At 33.6% G+C, this 26,443-nt stretch overlaps 1 protein-coding gene across 1 annotated transcript in view; it reads left to right on the top strand.

Moving 5' to 3' along the window:
• The window catches only part of LOC129976021 (organic cation transporter protein-like), a 75,385-nt gene that overhangs the window by 19,342 nt on the left and 29,600 nt on the right, over positions 1-26,443 (top strand). Inside the window, exons 4-10 of the mRNA XM_056089353.1 lie at positions 3,407-3,510; positions 10,453-10,607; positions 15,957-16,125; positions 17,868-18,012; positions 22,114-22,205; positions 25,028-25,242; positions 25,687-25,865. Of these exons, the coding sequence (XP_055945328.1) occupies positions 3,407-3,510; positions 10,453-10,607; positions 15,957-16,125; positions 17,868-18,012; positions 22,114-22,205; positions 25,028-25,242; positions 25,687-25,865 (1,059 nt within the window). The remainder of the gene's footprint in view (positions 1-3,406; positions 3,511-10,452; positions 10,608-15,956; positions 16,126-17,867; positions 18,013-22,113; positions 22,206-25,027; positions 25,243-25,686; positions 25,866-26,443) is intronic.

Below are 26,443 nucleotides of genomic sequence, written 5' to 3'. Positions count from 1 at the left end.
CAACACTGGCGGGAACTGTGGTTGGGCTATCACAGGTCTATCACAGATTGTATTGTTGGGCTATCACAGATTGTATTGTTGGGCTATCACAGATTGTATTGTTGGGCTATCACAGGTTGGGCTGTGTAAGGGCTATCACAGGTCACGGTAGGGAAGTACGTCCCATCATCGATGGGAGGAGCCAGACCCCCACCTTTTCGTGTACCCTCCAGGGTGGCAAGATCCAACCACCATGCCGGAAGCATCTCATTCTCATTTCGAGGTACCTCCCGGGAAGTTCTTCATTTTTAGAAATGTCAAAATTACCCAGTATTTCTCCTCAATTCATCATCATCATCATTCAGTCAGGTATGATCATTCTTAAGTCCTGTCAGTGCTCAATTTTAGGTTAACTTCTAAATCAAATGTATTTATTGTTACTCGGCCTTTAAAAATTCTAATAATGGTTATAACTAAAATACTGGTGAAAAAATGATTTACCTGAGAGATGAATCTCATTTCCCGAAAACTTTTTGCGTATTTCCTTGATTCTCACATGTAAACGTTTTGGCCTTGGGCGCAATCGTGAACTGCTATTTTTTAGTAAATTTCCCTCTTTGACACCATCAAGAGCCTCTACCGAAACGCCATGCATGATTAGATGGAACTTTCCGAAACTTTTCTTTTCCTATTTTTTAAATTCAAAATATTTCACAGTAAGGGATGCTTCGTATCCATGTGTTGTTTCGGAAGAAGAAGTCTTGACCAAGGCATGTGATCTTGCATCAAAAATTATAGTTCTCCGTCAAATTCCTGTCTCCATCGAACGAAAAATTGGCATCCAAATACACACTCTATTTTCTTCACTGTATTACGAATAATAGAATGTTTATATGTTAGATTCTGAAAACAAAATTCTGTGCACTGAAAACAATTCGTTTCTCAACAAGAGTGAAGTATATTGTTACAAAATACACTTAATATATTTTTAAGAAACTGATTAAAAATAGGAAAAAAATTGGCGTCACATTTTTTTTTTTTCCAATTTTAAGGTAACGTAAAAATTATATCTGTACTATGTAATATATCCGGAAGTTAATACAAAAAGAAAATTCGATAAATTCCAATTGATTAAAATTCTAATTAATATTTTTTAAATCGTTTCGAAATGGAAATCATCAGCCTCTAGGGATACATGCACCAAATTGAGTTGGTTGCTCCATGTCAGAAAGTCTGGCCTCTACAGAACAGAACGCCGTCTCATACCCCCGTATCCGTGACCATTCTGGTCACTGAACGGTTTGGTAGGCATGTTACGGGAATTTTATTTAATTAACAAAATATTCAAAATATTTACAATAGGAAAACGAAACAAAAATAACTATTTACAGAATTTACAATTATATATTATGATGAGACCGTTTGCATAATTTTTCAACTTAGAATTATAATTTGTAGTAATAAACTTAGAAATATAATGCAGATTGAGAGATAAAATTTGTAAAAATATACATATAATCTGTGTTCACTTATTCTTTATGATATAGTAGATCAGGATGCAGTTAAAAAAAATCAGACGGAAATAATTTAAGAAATGGAAATGAAGACAATTTCTGTTTGATTGAAATGTGTGACAGGAGACTGCGGTGCTTGTTTTTTCCCTTAGTCTTTTTTGGTGTGAGACTTGATGTTGAGTGCTATGGAGGCAAGAATAGGTCTCTATTTCCACTTATAAATTTGATTATACTGTGGATTTTTTGCCTGGAAAGGAAGTTGCCGGCGACTCTTTTCAGCCATTCCTGTTCAGGGCTTGGTGATGGTTTTTTCATATGCCAGGAGATTGTAAGGATGCATTCCGTAGCATAATGAAGTGCGGTGCCTATCCCACCACAACTGCACTGGTCACTCTCAGACAGATTGAACCCTTTGAGGTAGGCAGGAAAAGGGCCGTGTTCTAAGAAGAAAATGGCTAAGATCAAAGTGTAGTCTGGCCTCTACAGTATCAACACAGACACTCAAATGCATACATTTTATCTTTTATTATTTCTAAAGATTTCGATTATCTTTTTTATATAAGTTAAGATGTCGTTTCGATTTATTTTATTATGTCATAACCTTGAAGTTATTTCATAACCTGTTTATCAGTTTGTTTCGTGAAAATTTATCGAGTAATATATTATACGATTAATAGTTTTGGAATGCTGTTATCGTGGATATTAAATGAATTAAAAGGTAGGAAAATGCTAATGATTATGTTTTTCAAAAACCAAAGAACAAAGTTTTATATATATATATATATATATATACAAAAGTATTAGAATCAAGTTAATATGAAAATCAAAAAATCAAATAAAAATTAAACCAAAAAAAATTATAAAAAATATAAAAAAGAATATATATAAAAAAGACTTTTTCAAGGGTCACACTCAGGCAGGGATTCAAAGAAAGGGATTTTTTCTCTGAGGAAATGCAGACATTTGTCTAATAAGGATTCCTCGTGACCCGAAAATCCCCTGAAATCATGCCCAAGAGATATACCATTTTAACAGAAAGGAAAATACAAAACAACAAATTAGAAGAAAATAACCACTACAAAGTAAAAATACAATAACAAAAATAACAATAAAAACAAAAAATAGCACTAAAATTAAAAACGAAAAAGCCAGAACATACCATCAACAGTCAAGGAAATTTTAAGCTATCGATTGTGATTCCCGCCTTTTAAAAACTAACGGTAAATTATGTAAACAAATGTAGGCCCCCAGCGCCATCTATTGAGTGATCCAATATGCAAGGAAAGTTCTATTTTTATTTAAGCCAAAGGATTAATCCCAAACCATACCTTGTTTAATTAAAAAATTGACATTACAGTAATTTCAAGGAAATTCATTTTTAATTAAATTTTTGAGGAGGTTGTTGGATGCTTCAATATAGGAATTTTTATTATTGCAAACCCTTTTGATCCTGTTAACTTGTGAGAAAATTAGATTTTTGAAAATTTTAGAGTTTAGATTGGAATGGTAGTTACATAGTTTTGTTATTTTGAAGTTGAAATCATCCCTTTTATCGTATATACCTATTAACTATACCTATTATTTTTTCCTATTAACTTGATTCTAATACTTTTGTATCAATTCATCTGTGTTTTATAAGTAGCTGCAATTGCGCTCTCTAGATACTATGAAGTTCTTTTTTCGTTTTAGTTTAAATAGGTAATAAATTTTAGTTGCGATTTCGAAACTGTTTTGTTTCGTTTTCATTTTAGTTTCGTTTTCAAACTATTTCTTACTTTAGATTGGTTACTATATATATATATATATATATATATATATATATATATATATATATATATATATATATATATATATATATATATCTTTTAGAATGTTTGAGTAATTTTAGATTAACGCATGATTTTCTTCGACAGTTTGATTTGGTATGTGAGAGAGAATGGCTTATATCCCTATCCATTTCGGTGTTCAATATTGGTGCGATTCTGTCCAACTTTATAATTGGACATCTTTCAGATAGGTGAAGTGTTTATTTATTTATTTTCTTCTTCTTCTTCTTTTCTCACAATAAATCTCGATTCGGAATATTTTGTTTATAAATTATTCGAAAATAATAAAAAAACAGAAAAACTATATTTAATGGGGAAAATAAGTCAGGTTATGATTGAAATACATCTTGAATGATTATTTAGCCCTGGTGGGAATTTAATTCTGATGCTGAGAAGATTGAAACAGTTAAATATTTTTTAAAAAGGCCTTTCATGCATCATGAATTATTGCATTTATGGTACGAGGATAAGCGTTAACATATAATAAGTAACATCGTACCGTAATAAGTCTTAACCAGCAAGAGTTGTTTTCCCATAATTCTTTTCGCATATTCTTTCATAAAAATATAATCCCAGAGAACGCCTTGTATGAAATTGGCATAAATCAGTTACGAAATAATACCCTTTGGCTCGAAATTAGTATTTTATTGAATCTATCGTGTCATTCTTGGAGAGATTTTTGAAGATAATTCTCTGGCATGAGGATAATTGTATCTGAAAACTGAATTTGTGTTTTAAGGTGTACGTACACACTAGAAGATTTTTTTTTAAATTTTAACTTTAAAAATCCAGTTTTTTCACAGTAGGTAATTAATATATGTTTAAACTCATTTCAGTGAGAAAAAACCATATTACACTAATTACTAATTAATTAAATAATATTTAACGAGACACACGGCATCTGACCTTGAACTTTTGAGTTTGTCTCCGAAGGTCAAGCTATTTTGTTAAATAGGCGAAATAATAGTTTATAGTTTCTCCGTCTCTCTCATGGGCGTCCTTTAAATTCCAAGACGCCCAGAAGTAGCCATCCCACGATACTAATCAACACAGGATGGTTTAATAGCATTTGGCTATCTCTTCAATGCTTTACGGGAACATAGTTTAGAAGGTTTAGTTTATTGTTTCGGTTTAAGGTGTACGTACACACTAGAAGATTTTTTTTTTTAAATTTTAACTTTAAAAATACAGTCTTTTCACAGTAGGTCCTTGATATATGTTTAAACTCATTTCAGTGAGAAAAAACCATATTACACTAATTACTAATTAATTAAATAATATTTAACGAGACACACGGCATCTGACCTTGAACTTTTCAGTTTGTATCCGAAGGTCAAGCTATTTTGTTAAATAGGCGAAATAATAGTTTATAGTTTCTCCGTCTCTCTCATTGGCGTCCTTTAAATTCCAAGACGCCCAGAAGTAGCCATCCCACGATACTAATCAACACAGGATGGTTTAATAGCATTTGGCTATCTCTTCAATGCTTTACGGGAACATAGTTTAGAAGGTTTAGTTTATTGTTTCGGTTTAAGGTGTACGTACACACTAGAAGATTTTTTTTAACTTTAAAAATCAACTTTTTCCACAGTAGGTCATTAATATACGCTTAAACTCATTTCAGTGAAAAAAAACAATATTACATTAATTATTAATTAATTAATATTTAATGAGCTAATTAGCATATTTTTTGAAACATGATATCTTAAATTCTAATGTGTACAGACATACAATTCTAGTTGGAAATGATGCCTAATATGAGTCTTCATGTTGTCTGCCTCCATCAAGTTATAAAAATATACAGTTTTTTTTAACAATTTTTTCATCAACCATGAATAGAAAGAGTGAGATTTTGTCTGTCATTTTAGCTTTTAAATAGCTATTAAAAATTTATTTCTATACATATAACTTTGATTGAGGCACAAAAAAAACCACTGTTTCATACAGATTATGTTGATATATAAATAATTGTAATTGGGTAATTTCTTGTTGAGTTATGATTGTTTGAATGAAGCAACACAGTGGGAAAATATCATTCTTCATAAAATGAGTTTAAAAAACACTGAAACTAGAGTTTTTACTGAAAGTACCTGAAAAAAAAATAATTATAACTCGAGAAATATTTCGAATATTGGCAACATCTTGGTATTGTTTGAAAGCTAAAAGATCAGAGAAGATTTTGAAGCAATAAAAAATATTCGATATTTTGAACGATTTTCGAAGCTTTAAACAAAATTGGAAAAAAATCGTTTGCACACACATAAAAATAGGTCAATTTTTCCTTCTTCTGTAAAACTAGCGGGAGCAGTCTCCAAATATTTTCTCGCTTACACTCTAATAAACCTTTTATGCCAGAGAACGGCTTGCATGGCAGTGGCATACAATAGTTATGAAATATTAAATTTTGCGTGTATCTAGTATTTATACTGAATCTATCGTGCCATTCTTGGCGAGTTATTTGACGATTAAGCCCTGGCGTGCTTTGATGGTATCCGAAAATCGAATTTGAGATTCAGACGCATTTTTCTCAACCGTTTGAAATAAAATTTTGACACAAAACTGCACTTGTATTTACAAAATTTCAAAATTTGATATATTTAAATTTTGATTCCAAATTTGATATATTTAAATTTTGATTCCAAATTTGATATATTTAAATCATTGGGTTTTTGAGTTATCACGTGTATATGTTCCTAAAAGTACAGACGGACAGAAAGCAAACCCCGAATTGGATTTGGCTCAAAATTTGAAAGGTGTCTACACTATGGATGTTAAATCTGTGTACCGAATTTCATCCATCTAGCTCTCTTCATTTTGTAGTTGTCGTGTTAACTTATATTCGAACAGTCGAACAGACAGACTTCCTTTGCACAGATTTTACTCAAAATTTGACATGAATCTGCAAATGCAGTGTAAGGAACGTATACTAAATTTCATTCGTGTAGCTCAAAGCGTTTTTTAAGTTATCTTTATCACAGACAGACGGATGGACATTTTCAAAAAAAAATTGTTTTTCGTACTCATAAAGGTATATATCAAGGAGATTTGTTAAAATCTCCATGAATGAATTTTTTGACAATTGCAATACGTTTTCTATATTACAAGAAATAGCAATGAAGAAGTAGTAAGAAGTAGCAATGAAGAAGTAGTAAGAAGTAGCAATGAACGCAATTAAGTTAAGAATTTCATCAATAATTCAGAACTCAGAATTCTATTCTTATCGATAATTCATAAAATTAAACTGCTAATAACAATAGCATTAATTAATATTATTAATACAATAGCGTTAATTAATATGTCGGATTCGTTAGGACAGGACACCAGAATTTTTAACCAAATATCTTCATTTTTAAGAATTTCAAATTTTATTCATGAGAAATGGAATCGTAAATCATCAATAGAATCATCATCTTGAATGTATTATTCTAAACATGCTAGCGAAATTTCGCCTACATCCTGTTTTTAGAAGTTCCGGTTTGAAAATTAAGATAACTTTTTTTTCATTTTCATTACTTTCTCATGTACGAAGTTTATCAAGAAATTATCTTATCATCGTCAAAAACTCGAACTCGACACTTTGGCGAATATCCACGTTTTGTATTTTCTTGAATCTGAAAAACATATTTTTGAAATTATGTCAGTTTGTATTCCTGTCTGAGGGCCGCATTGGCCTAGTGGTAAAGCCTCTGTTTCGGAGTTATCGGGTTTCAGGTTCGAGACCCGATTCCAGCGACAAACCCTCGTATTGTATTAGTGCAGATTAAAACCGGCGAGGCCAAACGTCCTCCCGGTGGTGTAGTGTGGATATTTTGAGAGGAGGTGCTATACTCTGTTTCACCCTAACTTGGCAGTATTGTAAAAGGCAGAAAATGTGACGCTCCGCGTTGGGAAAGAGTTCCCCATCAATTCCGACTTTAAAATAGTTAAAATGCTCAGAAATTTATCAAATAATATCATAAATTACAGAAATCCTTTTTTTATCAGTATATATTTAAAATTATTCTCAAGTTAGAAGTGTTTATCTGTTAAATATTTTGTAATTAAAGCGAACGAATAAAACGAAACGATTGACATAATGAATTCCACTATGGCTAGAACCGTTCTTCAAGGTCAAATATTTGGCGCGCTTTTCTTTTACGTCTCCGCCAACTCAACTTCATTCAGTTCGCAACCATTATCATCTTTCATACTTTTTTATTCTCGCTTTTTTACCAGCTGATATTTTTGATACTATTAATAGCATTAGTAGTTATTAGTTTTGATTGTTGAATATTTATTCGATTCGTCATTTGTATTCACTTCTAAAATGTCTGAAAAAGAAAAAGTGTTATCACCGAATACGCTGTGCACACCTTCAAGACGAGTGAAATCAACAAATAGTGCAACATGTAAACAGAAATAAAGGCATCCAGTCCTTTAAGTACCCCTGGAAAAAAGTGACCAGGCTCAGTAGGTAAACATTCAGGTCTTGTAAAATATGATGATTTTACATTATCCTGTATCTGACGAAAAATCCATGCATTTTTTCGTAGAAATGAGATCCCAACATTAGATAAAGTTTTAAAAGTTGTGAACGATGATACAGATATCTTTTCAAAAAACATGAACCGAACTACGCTTTACAGAATATTGAAAGATTTAGGGTTTTCTTTTGAGAAACGATGAAACGAAATGAAATAACTTTAATGATTTATTAAAATAATGTATCAATAATATTGAACAAAATAATGAAAATAAGGAAAAAATTAATTCTCTGATTTAAAATGATAATATAGTAAAGTTAATAAATATTTACTATTTGGCGAAAAATTGGCGAGATAAAGTTCCGCCAGCGATCTGCATTTCTAGTAACTTTGTACTTTAAAGTAACCCAGTTCCCCTGACAGCGACTGCGATTCGGCATGCCTAGAATATACACTACTGCCAAGTTAGGGTGAAACAGAGTATAGCTCAGGTGTTGTCCTCGGCATCTGACCACGGTTCGAAATTACGCAGTCCGTCCCAAAATAACCCTAGTGTTGCTTTAAAACTGGGCGTTAATGTAACAAAACCAGCAAACAAGTGTCCTCGTCTTCCTATCTATCCGTTATCTCAAACGTGTTTTTAAGTAGGACGGACAAAATTTGGGATGTGAACTTTATGCCAAATTTTAGGTTTCTATCACATTTCATAGTATGGCTACGTAACAACTGAACAGTTGAACTGAATACAATTCCTAGAAAACGTGAGAACTCAGATCGATAAAATTTGACGCTTAGATTTAGAATCATGCAATTCATAATTATAAAAATTCCCATCTTATTTATCAGCTGAACGGTAATGTTTCAGATACTATACGGTTTTATGTTGTATCAACTGTAATTATATGGTCCTCCCGCTGGTGTGATGTGGAAGTTTGGAGACGGATTTATCAGATCAAATGTCGTCCTTGTCATCTGACTGTGGTTCAAAACTACAAAGTACATCCCAAAATAGCCCTAGTATTGCTTTAAAACGGGACGTTAATATAACTAAATTAAACTAACTATATGATTCCCGAGTTTAGTTTTCAATGTTCATATTTAAAATTCAATTATGTCTATCATGGAAACTAAAGTAAAAATTGGTGGTATAAGAATGAGAAACTTTAAAATACAGTATAGTAGTATTAGTTTTAAAACCCACGAGAGCAGTTTCCCCAAAACTTTCTCGCATACTCTCTTTTAGACTTGTCATGCCAAAGAACACTCTATATGGCATTAGCGTACAATAGTTACGAAATATTTTTGGCGTGAATTTAGCATATTGTTACGAAATTTCCGGGGTTCGTTTGGATAGTGGGAGTTATATGGTGTGAAGAACGCTCAATCACCAGGCGGCAGTAGAAAATAAAACAACGACGTTTATTTACACGAAGACACACAGGACAACACAAAGACGACACCTATATACAGCACAGAAGACGATTATCTTATGCCGAGACGTGCAGCAACAACAGCATAAACAGCAGCATACAACAGTCTTTACTGCATACAGTAGCGCACAGCTTAGTTCAGCACTAGCTTCACACCGTCGCTGCTCCGCTTAGCTCTGGAAGGCCAGTTCCGTACCGTCGATCCCGACTACTCTTCGACTCCACGAGTCCACGACTACTCTCTCTGGAAGACTCGTTTTTCCCCGTCAATCCCGACGACTCTCGACTTCTACTCAATTCATCGTCGACTCCCCGGCAGCTGCAGCTCCTTTTATAGGTCTCAGGAGGCGGGGCTAGAAACCTCTCAATCAATCAGGAACGTTCGAGGCGTAACTCGGTTCCTACTGGATGGATCGGGAGAATTCCAAATGTGAAGTTTGTCGCCAAGCTCTGGCACCTCCTATGGAACCCACTATGCTGGGAAGCCGCATCAAGGATTCGTAACCATATTTACGGAATCTGCAGTGTTATCCTTGGTGAGTTATCAGGCGATTAATCCCTAAGATTCCGTAATAGCATCCAAAAATCAAATTTGTATTTTAAACGAGTTTTTCTCAACCGATTGAAACAAAAGTTTGACACAAAGCTGCACTTGTAATCACAAAAAAAACCTGCCGAATTTGATTTATTTAAGTCATTGGGTTTTTGAATTGTCGCTTTTATATGTTTCTGAAAGTACAGACCATAGTAATATTTGGCTCAAAATGTGATAGGCGCTTACATTATAGATGTTAAATCTGAGTACCGAATTTTATCTAGCTAGCTCTCTTCGTTTTGTAGTTATCATGTTTAATTATATTCGGACAGCCGGACAGACGAACTTCCTCTGAATTGATTTTACTCAAAATTTGACAGAAGTCTGCAAATTCGGTGGAAAGAGCGTATACCAAATTTACCCTTTCTAATTCAAAGTGTTTTTGAGTATCTTTGCCACAGACTGTCGGACATTTTCTAAAAATTCCTTTTACGAACTCTGGGAGCTTCGTCATGAACGTTTTACGAACATGGAGATTCGTCAAAATCTTGAGTTCGAATTTTTTGACGATTACTATATTTTTCTATACTACGTATTCGATAAAGTAAAAATCAGGAAAATTTTCTTTTCGAATCGACTTTTATACATACGAATACATATCTTAATTACAATAGACAAATAATTTTCCATTTTTGTTGAATTAAGATTAGGAAGAAAACCACTGCTTCCTGCATGTATCATAATCCAACTTTGTGCTGGAGTGGCATGTGCCTTTTCCACTTCTTTTACCATGTTTGCAACGACAAGGCTCATTGAGGCATTCGCTTTGAATGGACTTTTCAATGTTTCATTTGTTTTATGTGAGTATTTATAGTCATCGTCGTTTTTTGTATAAGCTAATAATTGATAATCTGGTGATATTTGGTATTTTTTTTATAAATATTATCATTTGCGTTCCCAAACGCACAAGGGGTCCACTAATAAATAATATTAGTGGAATAATGATAAATCTAACATATAAAAATCTCGTATCACGATGTTTGTGTTCGTACTCCTCCGAAACAACTTCATCGATTTTTATGACATTTTTTATATCTATTTGGTAGGTATGAGAATAGGTCGTAAAGTATATTTCATAACGCAAGGTAATTAGGGTGTCCCTATCCCGTCATTCCACGTTCAACGTACGCTGATGAAATCAACGCTTGCTTGAAATCATCGCCACTATGGCGTAAGGTTAAAAAAGTCAAGCTAAAAATAAACATGCGCGTCCAAATGCTACAAGATCCATCTGCTGACATATTCTAGGACAAATAGTTAGATATCGGTGATGGAAAAGTTGATGTCTATGAAATTACTGGATACATAAAATTGCCCACAAATTTCTGCACTGTCGTTGATTCGCAAAATGCTCCCATTGACCGCATATTTCGCGATGTACGCACACAATACATAAATCATGCGTGGCTGGCAGAAAGAGCCATTTTGGCAGTAAAAAATGTGGACGTCGACAATTTAAACTTCAAGATACAGCAGTCGTTGCCAGGCGACTTGATATCATACAAATCGATCGATACAGTTTGCGATGCTAACGAAACTGTAAACTTTCCAACATAGTTTTTGAACTCACTGGATTTGCCAGGCATGTCACCACACCTTCTACGACTGATAGTTGGATCTCCGGTTATTTTACTTCGGAATTTGAACCCGCCACGGCTGTGCAATGGCAGATGATTGGTCATTAAAAAATGGATGAAAAACGGATGAAAAATGGATGAAGCCACCATTTTGAATGACAAACTAATTCCGAGCTGAAAATACTTTGCTGCCACGAATTCCAATGATTCTCGCAGTTGTGCCAATTGAATTCAAATGCGTTCAATTTCCTATTAGATTGGCATTCGCAATGACAATCAATAAGTCGCAAGGCCAAGGTTCGTTACGTTAATAAAATACATTGTATTGAGAAAATGAATAGTTGGTGTCTTTTTGTTTTTGTCGGAGATCATCGTCTACAGCGCTCCATTCCTCTTTCTGTCATAGATCCCATCCCCACACACTTACAATGCATTCGTTAACAACCAAAATATTCACTAGAAATAATTTATATGGCAGAACAACGTTTATCGGGTCAGCTAGTTTAGATTATGGATAAATAATAATAAATTTATTATTAATTTCCCACTAATAAGAAAAATCATTGTACACTGCATTCATTTGAGAGAGGCGACAACTATAGCCTTTTACGCAGTGTCTAGATAGTAAAATGATCGTACATAACGAGATGAAATCAGTTACAGCGATATCTAGCAGCAAAACCATGAAGTTGGCATTCACTTCTTGAAAAAAGATACAAGATTATGGGGGGGTGGGGAATTCAGATATGGAGGAAAAATTGTAAAAAATATTCGATTTGGTACGAAAAAACTTCAGAGCAATAATATTAAAAACAAAACATGTAAGAAGCTCATTTGTTGGTTTACGATTTTCACTATTCTTATATCAAAAGAGAAAAAAAAAAGCGTAAGAAATAAGGCAGAAAAATGAGTCATTAGATGACACTTTTATTTTCGGTTTATAAAATTGTCTTCATCAGTTCCGCCATCACTGCAACGTTTATTGATAAAAAAGATGACCTTCTGATGACCTTGTAACGATTTGTTTCGTCATAGGAGTCAAAATCGCAATTAACCAAATGCGTTTCGAAACTTTTCATTCTTAGCATAATTGTGCTGAATGTCCTTTCGCACTAACTTGAAAACACTCTATTGTTTTGTAAATGCCTTTTTTCTCAATGTAATTGAGATTGAAAGATTACTCCATCATTTGCCACCAGATGGCACTATAAGCAATTTCACTTAGGTCATTCCACTATACTTTGTGGTTGATAGCTATTGCCACCAGCTATCGACATCTTCAAGTAAATATAAAGTAGAAGCACTTAAGTCTACACAATGTACATTTTCATTCAGCCTCTTTTTCCTAAGTAAAATCCTTTGAATAATAATTGAAAATAGACTTTTGAAACTTTAAGTTGATTCAGGTCTTTCTGATTCATAAACACGAATAAAATTGCAGTTCCACATATATTAGATGTTTAGAGAAAGTGCATTTGACACATTTTGAGAAACTGTTAAAAATCAGAACAGTTACACGACAGTTTTAAATTCATATTGTTAGAAGGGTTATTTGAGAATTTTTGTGCATTACAATCACATGAAAATCTTAGTTGTTTCAAGGAAATGCATGGAAAAATTCAAATATCACCTAACTTTACCATAAAACAATAAAAAAGAAACTAATTCGAATCTCAAAATAATGTGGGTGGCATCAAAACCCCCTAAAACCTTCATTGGGTTACATTTCATTTCGATGGATCAAACGGTTTAGACATGAATATCAATGTTAAAAGCAGACATTCGCTCAAATTAACTTTTGCATATTCAGAATTATTAAAAACAACTGTGTTTAAAATGTTTATTTCCAATAGCCCGACAGTAGATAAAAACGCATACAGCACCAAATACTGAAAGATTAAAGATACTACTTTATTATCATTGTGATTTTGACAGAGAAAGATTATTTCGTTATTAGACACCAGATGGCGCTATAATATACCTCCCTCAACTAGGTAATTCTACTACGCTTAGACACTAAGTATGTGGCAATAGTTATCGACATCTTCCAGCTAATGTAGGATGAAAAGACAGAGTTTCACACATTGTGCATTTTCTTTATGTTTCTTCTTCTTAAGCTTCAACCACAGGCAGAATTGTTTGTTTAAGAAAAAATAGCAATGCATGAAAAGTAAGTCGAAAAAAGAACAGCCTTAACATAAACAGATTTTAATCTTGTACAAGAAATTCGTTAGATACTTGTATATGCAGAGGAAAAATTGTTGGCCATCATCGCACATTAGATGAAAATATTGAGTATATCCAAATAGTTTTTGAATGTAATCATAAGACATCCACAAGCTCAGAGTTTGGGATTTCACAGTCAATTGTATGAGATGTACTTGAAATCTATGCCTACAATTCGTCATGATTTGTGCTATCAAATTGTTGTAGACGTGAATTCAATAACCAAGCACCAGTTATTTCAAGTATTGCAAGAAACAGACTTCCTGTTCAATGTTTTTACATAGCAAAATGGAGCTCATATTTAGTAAAATGTTGAACTTCTATAAATACATTATATGTGTCTCTCTCTCTTTGTCGTTCATTAGAAATAAATATTTGAAATATGCTTGCTTGGTTTTTTTCAATAACTCTATATATATTACGGTAATTGTAATAAATCAGGAGTACTTTATCAATCACTTTATCACTTTTTTTCACTATCAAATTCACATTAATATATATATATATATATATATATATGAAGTTATATAAAATTATATGAACATTTTCCAAAGAAGGCAAACTCTTTATCAATAGGTTGTTGCCTTTTTTGCATTAATTGCTATTTATATCTTAGTAGAGTGTACAAATAGAGTGTACCACAGTCACAGGAATACGTAGCCACTCCTCCTACAAAAAAGCCCCTAATTCTGAAAATGTCTTTGGTGGTGCAAATCTAATGCCCAGTTTGCTCTCACAAATGCCTTACAAAGATTCAATTTTATAAAATCAGAGACCTGAGAGCCCACATGAGGTGTTATAGTTCGTCATCATGTCCGTTTTTAACAATTCCAACTGTGTGAATGGGATCTTTATCATTTTGAAATGCCAATTGAGAATCAGAAAATAAATTTTACATCATTGTATGAAGATGGAAGGCAAGAATATTGAAACAAACAGAGAGTCTGTAAACTCGCCTATGCAGGACAATAATTGGGCTGAGACCATGGTGAGACATTGCCCTCACAGCATTATTAAACCCTCTGCCTGCATAATAGTAGGAAGGAGAAAGAATCACAGGCTTGCGGTTGCATTATTCAAACGTTGACACCTTCGTTAATCTGGTACAATATTAATGACGATTCGTCTGTCCAGATGACACTCCCATTCTTGCTGTGTCTATTTCTTAAGGTCTTAACATCATTTTCATCATTCGAATGCATGATAGGTGTCCTCAATTGTGTTGGAATTTCCTCTCTACCGAGCACGTATGCTGGATGAGTAGTTTTTGTTATATTTTCGGCGTTTAGTTTTTATCATTACATTTAACTGCTGTTGGTTTCTTAATATCAAATTGTAGAATCTTTGTTTTGTGCTTTCTGGCCACAACCCGTATCTAAACCATTCTGTTTTCTATCAATCGATTTTGATATTCGGCTGCTGTTATCCTTGGCAGATGATGTCATTCCTTGCTATAGGCTGTCATTACCCCGATACCAAGGGTGACCCTTTTTAATATTGTATCTCCGACAAGATATGCTCCAACTATCATGCCTCTTTTAGAATCTGTAGATATCAGTAACGAAGTTTTAACTTAACCCAATATATTTCACATCCCAATGGTATCATACCTCTGACTAGACTGATGTGTGCAGTGCGCATACTCTCGTCCTCTCAGTTTAACTTTTCCTCACTAGAAGTTGGAAATATGCCGGCTTCCTGGGATAGGGGTAGCGCGTCTTCCTTGTGATCTGGGCGTCCCGGTTTGGCCATGGTTGTTCTTCATCTGTGTTCTATCTGTGAGGTGTGTGAATGTGCCCCCCCCCCACTCTGTGAAAAGGGGTTGTGCAAGCGGATGTGTTTTTTTTCATCTTCATATGAGCTAGAAGTCACACTTCTGCCGTTGGATGCTCAGGGGTCTTTACCCTCAAAAGCTACTGCAACCCCTTTCCGTGGTAACGTGGACACGACATCATCATCATCGAGATGGAAATATATGATGCCCCCTCCGAGTTTGTTCCTTCACAAATATTCATATTATTTTGTCTAAATCTAATAAATAGTTTCGTAATGTAAAAGGATTATGTTTTCTATATTTAAAAAAATCTACAGGAATTGATAATCGAAAAAACGCATGACCAAAAAAACATGAGTTCAATCAGAAATGGTTGTTATTTTTTTTTTCAGAAACGAAATATAATAATATCAAAAATACATATTTAAAAATCCAGCGACTTTTCTTAGTAATTATCGAGTTGCTTCATGTTTCATTTCTTTTTCTTCCAACAAATTATTGGTATATTTCAGTTTTTTTGCATACTCTTAAAAATAAATTTCAGCTTAAATATATGAAATCTTTCTTTGCAGTGATGGAGATTGTTGGTCCGAAACAAAGGTCCTTTTATGGCGTGGCCATTAATCTCGGATGGTGCGTTGGATTCGTGTGCCTACCAGGTGTTGTTTGGCTTCTCCGAGATTGGTTCTGGATCCAATTGGCGATCACATCACCGCTCGTGATATTGCTGCTCACCTCTCGGTTAGGAAACTTGGCACTCCTTTACAAAACATTGTATTTCAATACAAACTGAAAATGAAACTCGCATCTACGTTGCACTGAACAAGGAGTGTTATATCATTTGAAGAGTTTCTCAGAAATATTTGAAAAAAATTGTCATGAAAAGGCCTAAATCAGAGTTTCCAATACAATAATGCTTATAGGATGGATTTTTTTTGTAAATGGCATGATGTGATTTCTATTGTCACAAAATGCACAATAACATCGTTGTGATATTTTTACAATACCTTGGACGATGAACCTTCAACCTTCATAACAGCTGTTGTGGCGCCATCTACCCGCAACCAAAGTCGTCAGATTCACTTGACGCAGCAACACAAAAAGGCCGCAGCAACCCAAAGTAGTCAGACTCACTTGACGCAGCAACCACTCACCCACACACGATCGCCATAACGCTTGGCGCTACTCAACTGGGTACAGGCCCATTAGACAACAGCTAAATACATCATCACTCAACAGTCATATCGTTCGTCTCACCTCCGACTCACTGGAGGGAGAGTCTGTAGTGAATAGCATATAAGCCAGTTAACATCTACGCTACACGAGCATATGCTTTTGCATCCTGGTTATGTTACTGGGCTGCGAACCACAAGGTCCCAGGTTCTATCACCACTCAATCTCAATCCCCTAAAAGTTATCGTACAAATATTCTAGTATTTTGAATATGAGACAACATGATAAGATCCAAGATACAACATTCAGTACACTAATGCTTATAAGATAGATAATAGTGATAAAGATAGAGATACCATAAAATATCTTGTGTTAATAGGGAATGCGCGATGTAGAAATTATTTATAATGCCTAGATCTATAAATTGGTATTCACCTCTACGAGCATTGAATAAGAGTTGATATCCCATTCAAAGAGTGTCTCAGAAATTTTTGACAAAATTATCATGATAAGACCTTAGGTAGAATTTTCAGTATGATAGGCTTATAAGACGGATATTTTCTATAAATGACGTGATGCGATCCCTATTGGCACAAAATGTCCAATAATATCGTGGCATCTTTACGAATTTGGCATTTAAAATATCAGACAACATCATGGAGATACCGCACAATATCTTGTGCTAATAAGGATTCATATGTTGCAAAAAATGATTCATAATATCTAGATTTGGCCAAATTTGGCAAATATTTATTTCTCTATTAAGAAGTTTCTTTAAAAAAATAGTAATAAATTAAAAGTTATGTAGAAATTTCAACTTTATTTTACAAAAATTCCGTAGAATACCGCACAATATCCTGTGCTTATAAGGATTCATATGGTGCAAAAAATGATTCATAATACCAAGAGCTACCAAATTTGACAAATATTTATTTCTCTATTAAGAAGTTTCTTTAAAAAAATTGTAATAAATTAAAAGTTATGTAGAAATTTCAACTTTATTTTACAAAAATTTCGTAGAATACCGCACAATATCTTGTGCTAATAAGGATTCATATGTTGCAAAAAATGATTCAAAATATCTAGATTTGGCCAAATTTGGCAAATATTTATTTCTCTATTAAGAAGTTTGTTTAAAACAATTGAAATAAATCAAAAGTTATGTAAAAGTTTCAACTTTTTTTTTTTTACAATAATTTCGTAGAATGCCATTGCACAAAAAATTGTTTCTACACTATTTTTTGAACATGTTTTACTTTCATAGTTGCAGGAAATGTGTGTCTTTAATATGTTTATTAACATTTACTTAGGTTCATTCCTGAATCGCCCAGGTGGTTAATATCGCAAGGAAAAGTCAAGGAAGCTCAGAAAATAGTGCGAAAAGCAACTGAAACAAATGGAAGGCACCTATCAAATATAGATTCTAGATTAAAAGTGATGGTGAAAACTAAACAGGTAAGAACAATTAATCAACTGAATTAAACGCTTTACCAATAACTAAACAAGCTCTAATTTTTATAAAGATTTGAAGGTTATAATTTTAGATTAATTTAAAAATTCCAAGAAACAATAAATTATGTTTTCGTACGAATTTTCAATACTTTGAGAAATGGCAATTTGATTTGCGTTGATAGATTTAAATAATCATTCTTAATAATATCATTTAGTAATGTATCCCATAATTTGGATCCGTAGTCAGTTGAAGGGGACGGCGTGTGAGCTAGTAAGCCCTTTTTAAACTATCAATATACCCTCAATAGTATATTTAGCAAGCATAAATATTAGGATACATGGCTTATCTACATTGGAACTGAATTTTAAACACTTACCAAGTGTTAACAATCCACGACTTTTGCTGAAGACCCGATGCAATGAAAATTACATGCCTAAAAATTACGAAACGTTTTAGTTTATTATATTGACGCCCCTTTTTAAAATAACAAGAAGTTCTTTTTGGAAGGACCACGTAGTTTTCAAATGATAGCATGACGAGGAAGACAACTGAGCCGGCATCCTTCTTTTCAAGCTATCATGCCACAAACGGGATGACATTTGGCCGACGAAATAGTGCGCATCAGATCGGCTTACATAGTAATCCTTCGATGCAATCGGATTTCGAATCTTGCAGCTGCTGAATCAGAAAACCATAATATCAAAGACCAAAATGAGACTATAAATAGAAAAGAAGTAGTTAAAAAACTTTTAAATCGTAAAAAAATATAATTAATTTAAAATGTCACAAATAGAGTATAAACCAAGAATTTATATATTATAAAACTAGCAGTACCCGCACAGCGTTGCCCGTGGCATAACATCCAAGAGAAAAAATTAGCTTTAAACTTAAGTTTACCTCCATTCGATATCACATAAGCATGTCACGCAACATCAAACAAAAATATATTTAGAAATCATCAAAAATAACTACAAAACCACTTTTTTATAGCACACAATCAGAAATATGGGTTAAGCTTTAATATACAGTCATTTGGCGCCTTCCGAGGTTGGCAATGTTTCGGTGTCGCTTTTACTACTGTTACGCTGTTGCTGCAGTTCGCGCCACATTCTGCTATTTCTTTAAATTTTGGCGATAAATTATTTTTTTGGTAAAAATGACTATATATGAAAGCTGTTCCGAGTCTAGCTTCTACCCAATATGACATGGGCATGTCACTCAACATCAAACAAACATAAAAATATATTTAGACATCATCAAAAATAACTACAAAACCACTTTTTCTTAGCACATATTCCGAAATATGGGTTAAGCTTTAATACAGTCATTTAGTGCCTTGCGAGGTTGGCAATTTTTCAATACCGCTTTTGCTAATGTTACGCTGTTGATGCCGTTCGCGCCACTTTCTGCTATTTCGTTAAATTTTGGAGATAAATTATCTTTTTGGTAAAAATGACTGTATATGAAAGCTTTTCCGAAATATTTTGACTGTTAAAAAGGTAAAAATATGATATGTTCATAGACAAAACAATACACTAAAAATATACAATAGAAAAACTATTTTGAAATTTAAACATATACAAAAAATATCACTGTACCCACTGTTCCATACTTGTTTATCATCTCTGTATAGTTTGATATGAAAATAAAATTCAGCTTGCTTCTTAATATTTCTTTGTAAACTATATCAGCGGTTTTCCCTCCTGGTGCCATGGCAAAAAAAAATTTGTTTGGATGCAACTCTAGAAAGTGCCACATAAAGTTGTCAATTCCAGCAGTGTGAAACGTTTGTCCTTGGGCTTTATTAGTAAAATAATTAAAATCGCAATTTTAAAACTCATTTTTTTATTTTGATATGATTTCAATATGCTAAAATCTTCCCCTATAAATGCCTTACAAAATGGTACAAATATCTCCAATATCAGTTAATTTTTTGGAGCATTTTGAATTTTGAATCTTTGTTTAAAATCAGTCGTAAACAAACAATGTATAGCTTATGCATACCATAGTATTAAAGCAGTGTTTTCACAATATTCTCTGTTGTACATGTTCAGTGTCTCCCCCATACGCGTACTATATCCTATAAAATATTGAAAGAGCTTTCTATAGTAGCGCAAAATATTGCCGATTAAATGTTTATAAGTGTGTCAGTAAATATCATTTTCCTAAAATCTCCCCCCCCCCCCAAAAAAAAAAATAAATTAATGCATGTTTTTAACTGGCAACTGTGTTGTATCTCAAAGTTGTGTTAGCTGAACTGTTACGAACACATCAGGAAATGATTTTTTTTTATTACAAAAATAGTTTTATCCGCATAGCCAATTGAGCAAAAAAAAAAAAAAAAAAAAATCAGAGTATGGTTTTTATAGGATTCCTTTCCCAGTTATTTTAAAAAAATACCTAAGGACATTATTTAGAACGTTATTTGTCAATCTTATCGATTGATGAAAATAATTTAATGCTGTTTTTTTTCCATGAACTGGAAATAAAAAACAGCATTAAATTAATATATGTAGAAATTTAGCAATGGATATAGAAGCTTTTTTATACAATTATGCTAGTAAAGTGTCATTTTCATACGCAAATGATAAATGATTTAAAACTAGCCGTAATTCAATTATCAGCTGGTCACCTGTCATATTAATATAGTTAAAAGTCGTGAAAACCACCATTATCTTTCATGTACTATACTTCATACATATTGCTATGAATCTGTGATGCTGCTTTCCAGCATAGTCAGTTCCATCATCAGAAAGACTGTTTTACAGTCATCGGTATTGGACGGAGTCCGGGTGCCGCGTCGGAGGTCCCACAGCTTGCCGACCATTTGGCGACTTGGCGAAGAATTTGGCGACTTTGGTGCCAAAATGGATTATACCCGAAACTTCGAGAATTTTCCCGATCCGTCCAGTAGGAGCCGAGATGCGCCTCGAACGTTCCTGATTGGTTGAGAGGCTTCTAGCCTCGCCTCCTGAGATCTATAAAAGGAGGCAGTCTGCAGCTGCCGGAGAGTAGTCGGAATCGACGGTGAAGAACGAGTCTTCCAGAGATTAGCAGAGCAGCGAAGGAGTCAAGCTAGTGCTGAACGAAGCTGTGCACTACTGTCTGCATTAGAGTCTTGTTGTGTGCACGTCTCGGCTGAAGATAATTGTCTTCTCTGTATATAGTTGTCGTCTTTGTGCTGTTCTGTATGTCTTCATGTAAATAAACGTCCTTGTTTTTTTTTCTACTGCTGATTGAGCGTTCTCCACACCATATATTTTCCACTATCCAAACGAACCCGGAAATTTCGTAACAATATTACATAACAAATCAAATCCTTAACTAAATATATAATGTTTAATGTCATTTATATAAAGAAAAAAATCCAATATATTTAAATTATTGAAATATTTTTTGTCAGGAATTTCACATAAATTATAACATTTTACAAACTTTTTTAACACTGCTGATCAGTAATTTCTATCGGCAAGTCACAACGATTACCTGTTTGAAGAAGATTAAGTTTATTTTCGTATTGAATACAAATTTCTGTTTGAAACCTATTTCTATCATATTGATATTTTTTTATCCAACTGTTTTCCTCTGACTAAAGGGAATTATTGATGGCACGGGGAGCCCTCTTCCAAAGATTTTTTAATACTATTTTTAGCTCCATTAGTTAGCTAAGCGAAACATTTAATTAATTACAAGTATAAGAACTTTCAATGAAGCAGTTTAATTTATGACCTATTTAGCGACGAGTAATTTTATTTTCGTAATTGATTAAACTTATTACTTTGTGCCTATTCTATCATATTGATTTTTTATGCCTCTTTTTTCCTCTGATTGAATGGAATTATTGGTGACAAGGTGAGCCCTCTTCCTTTTTACTACTTTTATTCATTTTTAATAATGTTTTTCAATTCCATTAATTAACTAAACGAATGTTGAATTAAGTTTAGTATAAAAGCTTTCAATGTATGAATCTGAAATTTCTAATGCGGTTTATTTTTATTGTTGCCATTGCACAATTGATAATAAGAACGATTTCTATGTCATGGTTAGATTATATATATATATATATATATATGCCTAAATGCTATTGTGCTCTTCTCCCAAAGGTTAATGAATCAAAGATAGAAAGTGTTTCCATCCTAGATCTCTTCCGTACCCCTGGTTTGTGTCAGATGACTCTCATCCTTTACTTCACCTGGTAAACTGTTCGCCTTTCTACAAAATGAATATAACATATTTCTATTTATCTCATGGCACCAGGTTCTTTCTTTAATTTTATTATTAATCTTACACTGCTATTATTAATATTAGTTTATATTTTATAATATATTTATTACTTCGCATTTTATAAAGTTATTATTTATATATATTTTTATGAATCTGTGATGCGGCTTCCCAGCATAGTTGGTTCCATCATAAGAAAGAATGTTTTACAGTCATCTACATTGGACGGAGTTCGGGTGTCGCGACGGAGGTCCCGGAGCTTGGCGACAAACTTGGTGACCATTTGGCGCCTTGGCGACGAATTTGACGACTTTGGTGCCAAAAAAGATTATACCCGAAACATCGAGAATTTTCCCGATCCGTCCAGTAGGAACCGAGATACGCTTCGCACGTTCCTGATTGGTTGAGAGGCTTCTAGCCCCGCCTCCTGAGACCTATAAAATGAGCTGCAGCTGCCGTGGAGTAATCGTGAACCAGAGAGTAGTCGTAGTCGGAAGCAACAGAGAAGAGTAGTCGGGATCGACGGTGAAGAGTGGTCGGAATCGACGATAAAGAACTGGCCTTCCAGAGATTAACAGAGCAGCGACGGAGTCAAGCTAGTGCTGAACTAAGCTGTGCGCTACTGTCTGCAGTAGAATCTTATTGTATGCTGCAAGTCTCGGCTGAAGATAAACGTCTTCTGTGCTGTATATAGTTGTCGTCTTTGTGCTGTCCTGTGTGTCTTCGTGTGAATAAACGTCGTTGTTTCATTTTCTACTGCCGCCTGCTGGTTGAGCGTTCTGCACACCATATAACTCCCACTATGCAAACGAACCCCGGAAATTCCGTAACAATATATTTTTTACTCTCTCATATATTAAGTATGGACGAAGTATCATATTACTCAAGAAATTCGAGCTCGAGATTCTGACGAATCATTAAGTAGTTCAAAAAACATATTTTTGGAAGATATCTGTCAGTTTGTCTGTAATATAGATAACACAATATTGCTTTAGGCTTAATGATTGAGATATGGTATATGGTCTTACACAAAATATACAGATTTCTAATTTGGACTAAAATCTGTCTGACCGGCTATTCGAATATAAGTTGACACGATAATTAAAAAACAAAGAGAACTAGTTATATAAAATTCGATATATAGATGTAACATCTATAGTGTAGATCCTGTCATATTTTGATCCAAATCCAGCGAGAAGGTGTAGGTCTGTCGGTTGGTACTTTCACAAAGATGTAAAAGCGATAGTTCGAAAACGCAATGATTTGAATGTATTAAATTTGGCATGGTGTTTTGTGACTACAAGTGCAGATTTGTGAGAAATTTGTGTTCCACTCGATTGAGAAAAACGCTTCGGATACTATGAACAGCATGGCAGAGAATTAATCGCCAAACACTCGCCAAGAATCAGACAATAGATTTAGTAAAAATACTAAATTCACGCCAATGGTTAATTTCGTAACAACGGCACGCCAGTTCCATGTAAGGTGTTCTCTGCCTTAACCACGATTCTCAGTTTGTTGCAAGGGGGGGGGACAACATCTTTATCGAAGGATATGCAAGACACTTTTGGGGAGACCCCCCTGGTTCTCTCATCAACTCGGTTTCATGAGTGAAGTAAGTGTAGAGTGAATTAAATTTTCATTCATTCTTACACCCAAGAATTAGCTGCATCACCAATTCTATAATAAAAACCTTAAGAAAGGGTCAAGAACAAATGCAAAGTACTTGTATTTCTATCTCCAACAGTTTTTTTTAATAGGGATCTTTTGTAACCACAGAAATTTTTTTGTTCTAATCATATAATTCAATAAAATGCAAAGAATTTTAAGAAATATCTCTGAAGCTATAATGTTTATTTCAAATCGTATTTTCCTGAATCAAAACTTATTATTAGTTAAGAAAATTAAATGCAAAAGTGAATATTTAAATACAATAAAAATATTGAGAAAAACTTCCGTAATTAGTTGGATTAGAAAATAAGACTGATGAATAAAGAAAGTATATCAAGAACGGCGGTATACTAATAAAAAACTTAATAATATTTATTTGAAATTAAAAAAATAGAATTTTGTGGCATAAAAATAGCTTAGAAAGATTAAAAAAAAAAAAAAAAAAAAAAAAAAAGCAAACTCATATATTTTTTTTAAATGGATTCTAAAAGCCTCCGAGCTTTTGCGCATGCGTTAGGATGGGTTTAATTCGTCAAAATAGAGGTGATAGGAGATATTTACATTTTAAAATAATGTAAACTAAGATTTCTCGCGGACTGAATTAAAATAATACGATCAGAAACGACATGATACTAACATACACGTGAAAAAAAATTAAACAAAAAAGTATCTCATAGGGTGAAAATCAAGGTTAAAGAATTGCGAAGAATTACGTAAATGCGCTCATCCTTTCCCGTCTCTCCTCTTAATGAGATAGAATCGTCGAAAAGTTGTCGTCTCAGAATACTGAAACGAACTATATACAGACTGCTATAAATCTACAGAAAGAGCAGAAAAAAAGAAAATAATAAAAAAATAAAGAAATAAATTAAGAAAGAAAAGTGTCCGAAACAGAGAGAAAGAAAAAAAAAGAAAAGAGAAACATATACGAAAGAAAGGAATGAACATTTTAATATGATTAATTGAAAAAATGAATAAAAAGAAGACAAAAGAAAACAAGTGGAATTAACTGTTGTTAAAACTTCAAAGTGATTCAGAGCAAGGCAGAAATAAAGAAAATTAAGATCATAATTAATTATTAACAAGATCATTAAGATTATTAATTCTCAGTTAAATCTCCAATAGGTTTTCTGGCCTTTTTGTCTACTATGGATTGTCTTACAACACGAATGAGCTGGCTGGAGATCCTTTCGTAAACTTCGCTCTGTCTGGTGCAATCGAATTTCCAGCCTATTTTTTCACCATGTACGCCATCTATTGGAAAGGACGAAAAATACCGATGTCCATGACTATGGGCTTAGGAGGACTAGCTTGCCTTCTTACATACCCGTTGCCATCAGGTAGATTAAATTTCTCATTTTTGTAAAATTATTTGTAAAAATATTTTACATTTGTAAAATCTTAATATTTGTAATACTGATATTTGTAAAAAATATTCTGAACTATTGATTTATTACCATACCATTAACAATATACCATTGGCGAGCTTTTGGCTTAACCGCATGCTATTGGCGATCACAGTCAGATTTTAGCTATGACTCACATATTTTCTTTGGCGATTAATTGCTAAATGCAATAAATATGACATCTTTCATGGTTTTGGGAGTTGGACATTTTAACCACTGGTATGCGGTTAACATCCAATTATGAAATAGTAGATGGTCAAATACTAAATTCTCTTTTGGAATCAGTAAAATAAGTCACAAACAAAAATATCTTTCTTCTGCATGTCCTATAAAGTGAATGATTAGAATATATGCAGGATTTTTTCTTCGTTTTTTTAGACTCTTGGTTCAGCACAACGTTATCGATGATAGGAAAATTCTGTATCACAATCGCAGTTTCCATTGCCTATGTTTTCACTGCAGAAATCTTTCCTACTCCAGTGAGGATCATAGGGCTCGGATCGGCGTCAATATGTGCAAGAGGAGCTTCTGTTCTGGCGCCTTTTGCTAGAGAACTAGTAAGTCAAGCAAATTATTTTGTCAACAAAATTTCTGTTGCTCCTGGAGGCTGCATCAACAGATTTTCAGCAAAATGTACCATTAAGCAGTTGTAAATTCATCTTCTCCCACAGATTGGATATTCTGGAATTTTTGCCAAACATTTACTGTAAGCATTGCCTGCGGGCAATCCATCAAATTAGAATCATATACACTTCATTAATTTGCAAAAATAAATGTTTAACATGGATGCATGTAATATTGGGCGAACCAAGTTTAACCCCCTTCTTCGCCAAGTTGCGATAACGCGCCAAAGCTGACTGGCAAACCTATAATTCAGACTTGCAAACCTATTATCTTTCGCCTTTATTATGAGCTATGATTGAACATCTACTCCCTTGCTTTTGAACATTTCGCAAAACACGGCGTAAGGCCGTTGTTGGCGAGTTGGCGATTTTTGAAAATTGCGCAAAACAGGGGGTTAAACTCCGGTCGTACCGTAATATGAAACAACCATCAGTTTAATGATTCGGTATAAAAGAAGAATTGTATAAAATAAGGCAAATCAACATTCTATACAAACCATCTAAAACAGACC

This window comes from Argiope bruennichi, chromosome 7, assembly GCF_947563725.1.
Source record: "Argiope bruennichi chromosome 7, qqArgBrue1.1, whole genome shotgun sequence".
In the NCBI taxonomy this organism is placed as follows: domain Eukaryota; kingdom Metazoa; phylum Arthropoda; class Arachnida; order Araneae; family Araneidae; genus Argiope; species Argiope bruennichi.
Note: the sequence above shows the minus strand (reverse complement) of the source record. Positions and strands in the feature narration are given on the sequence as shown.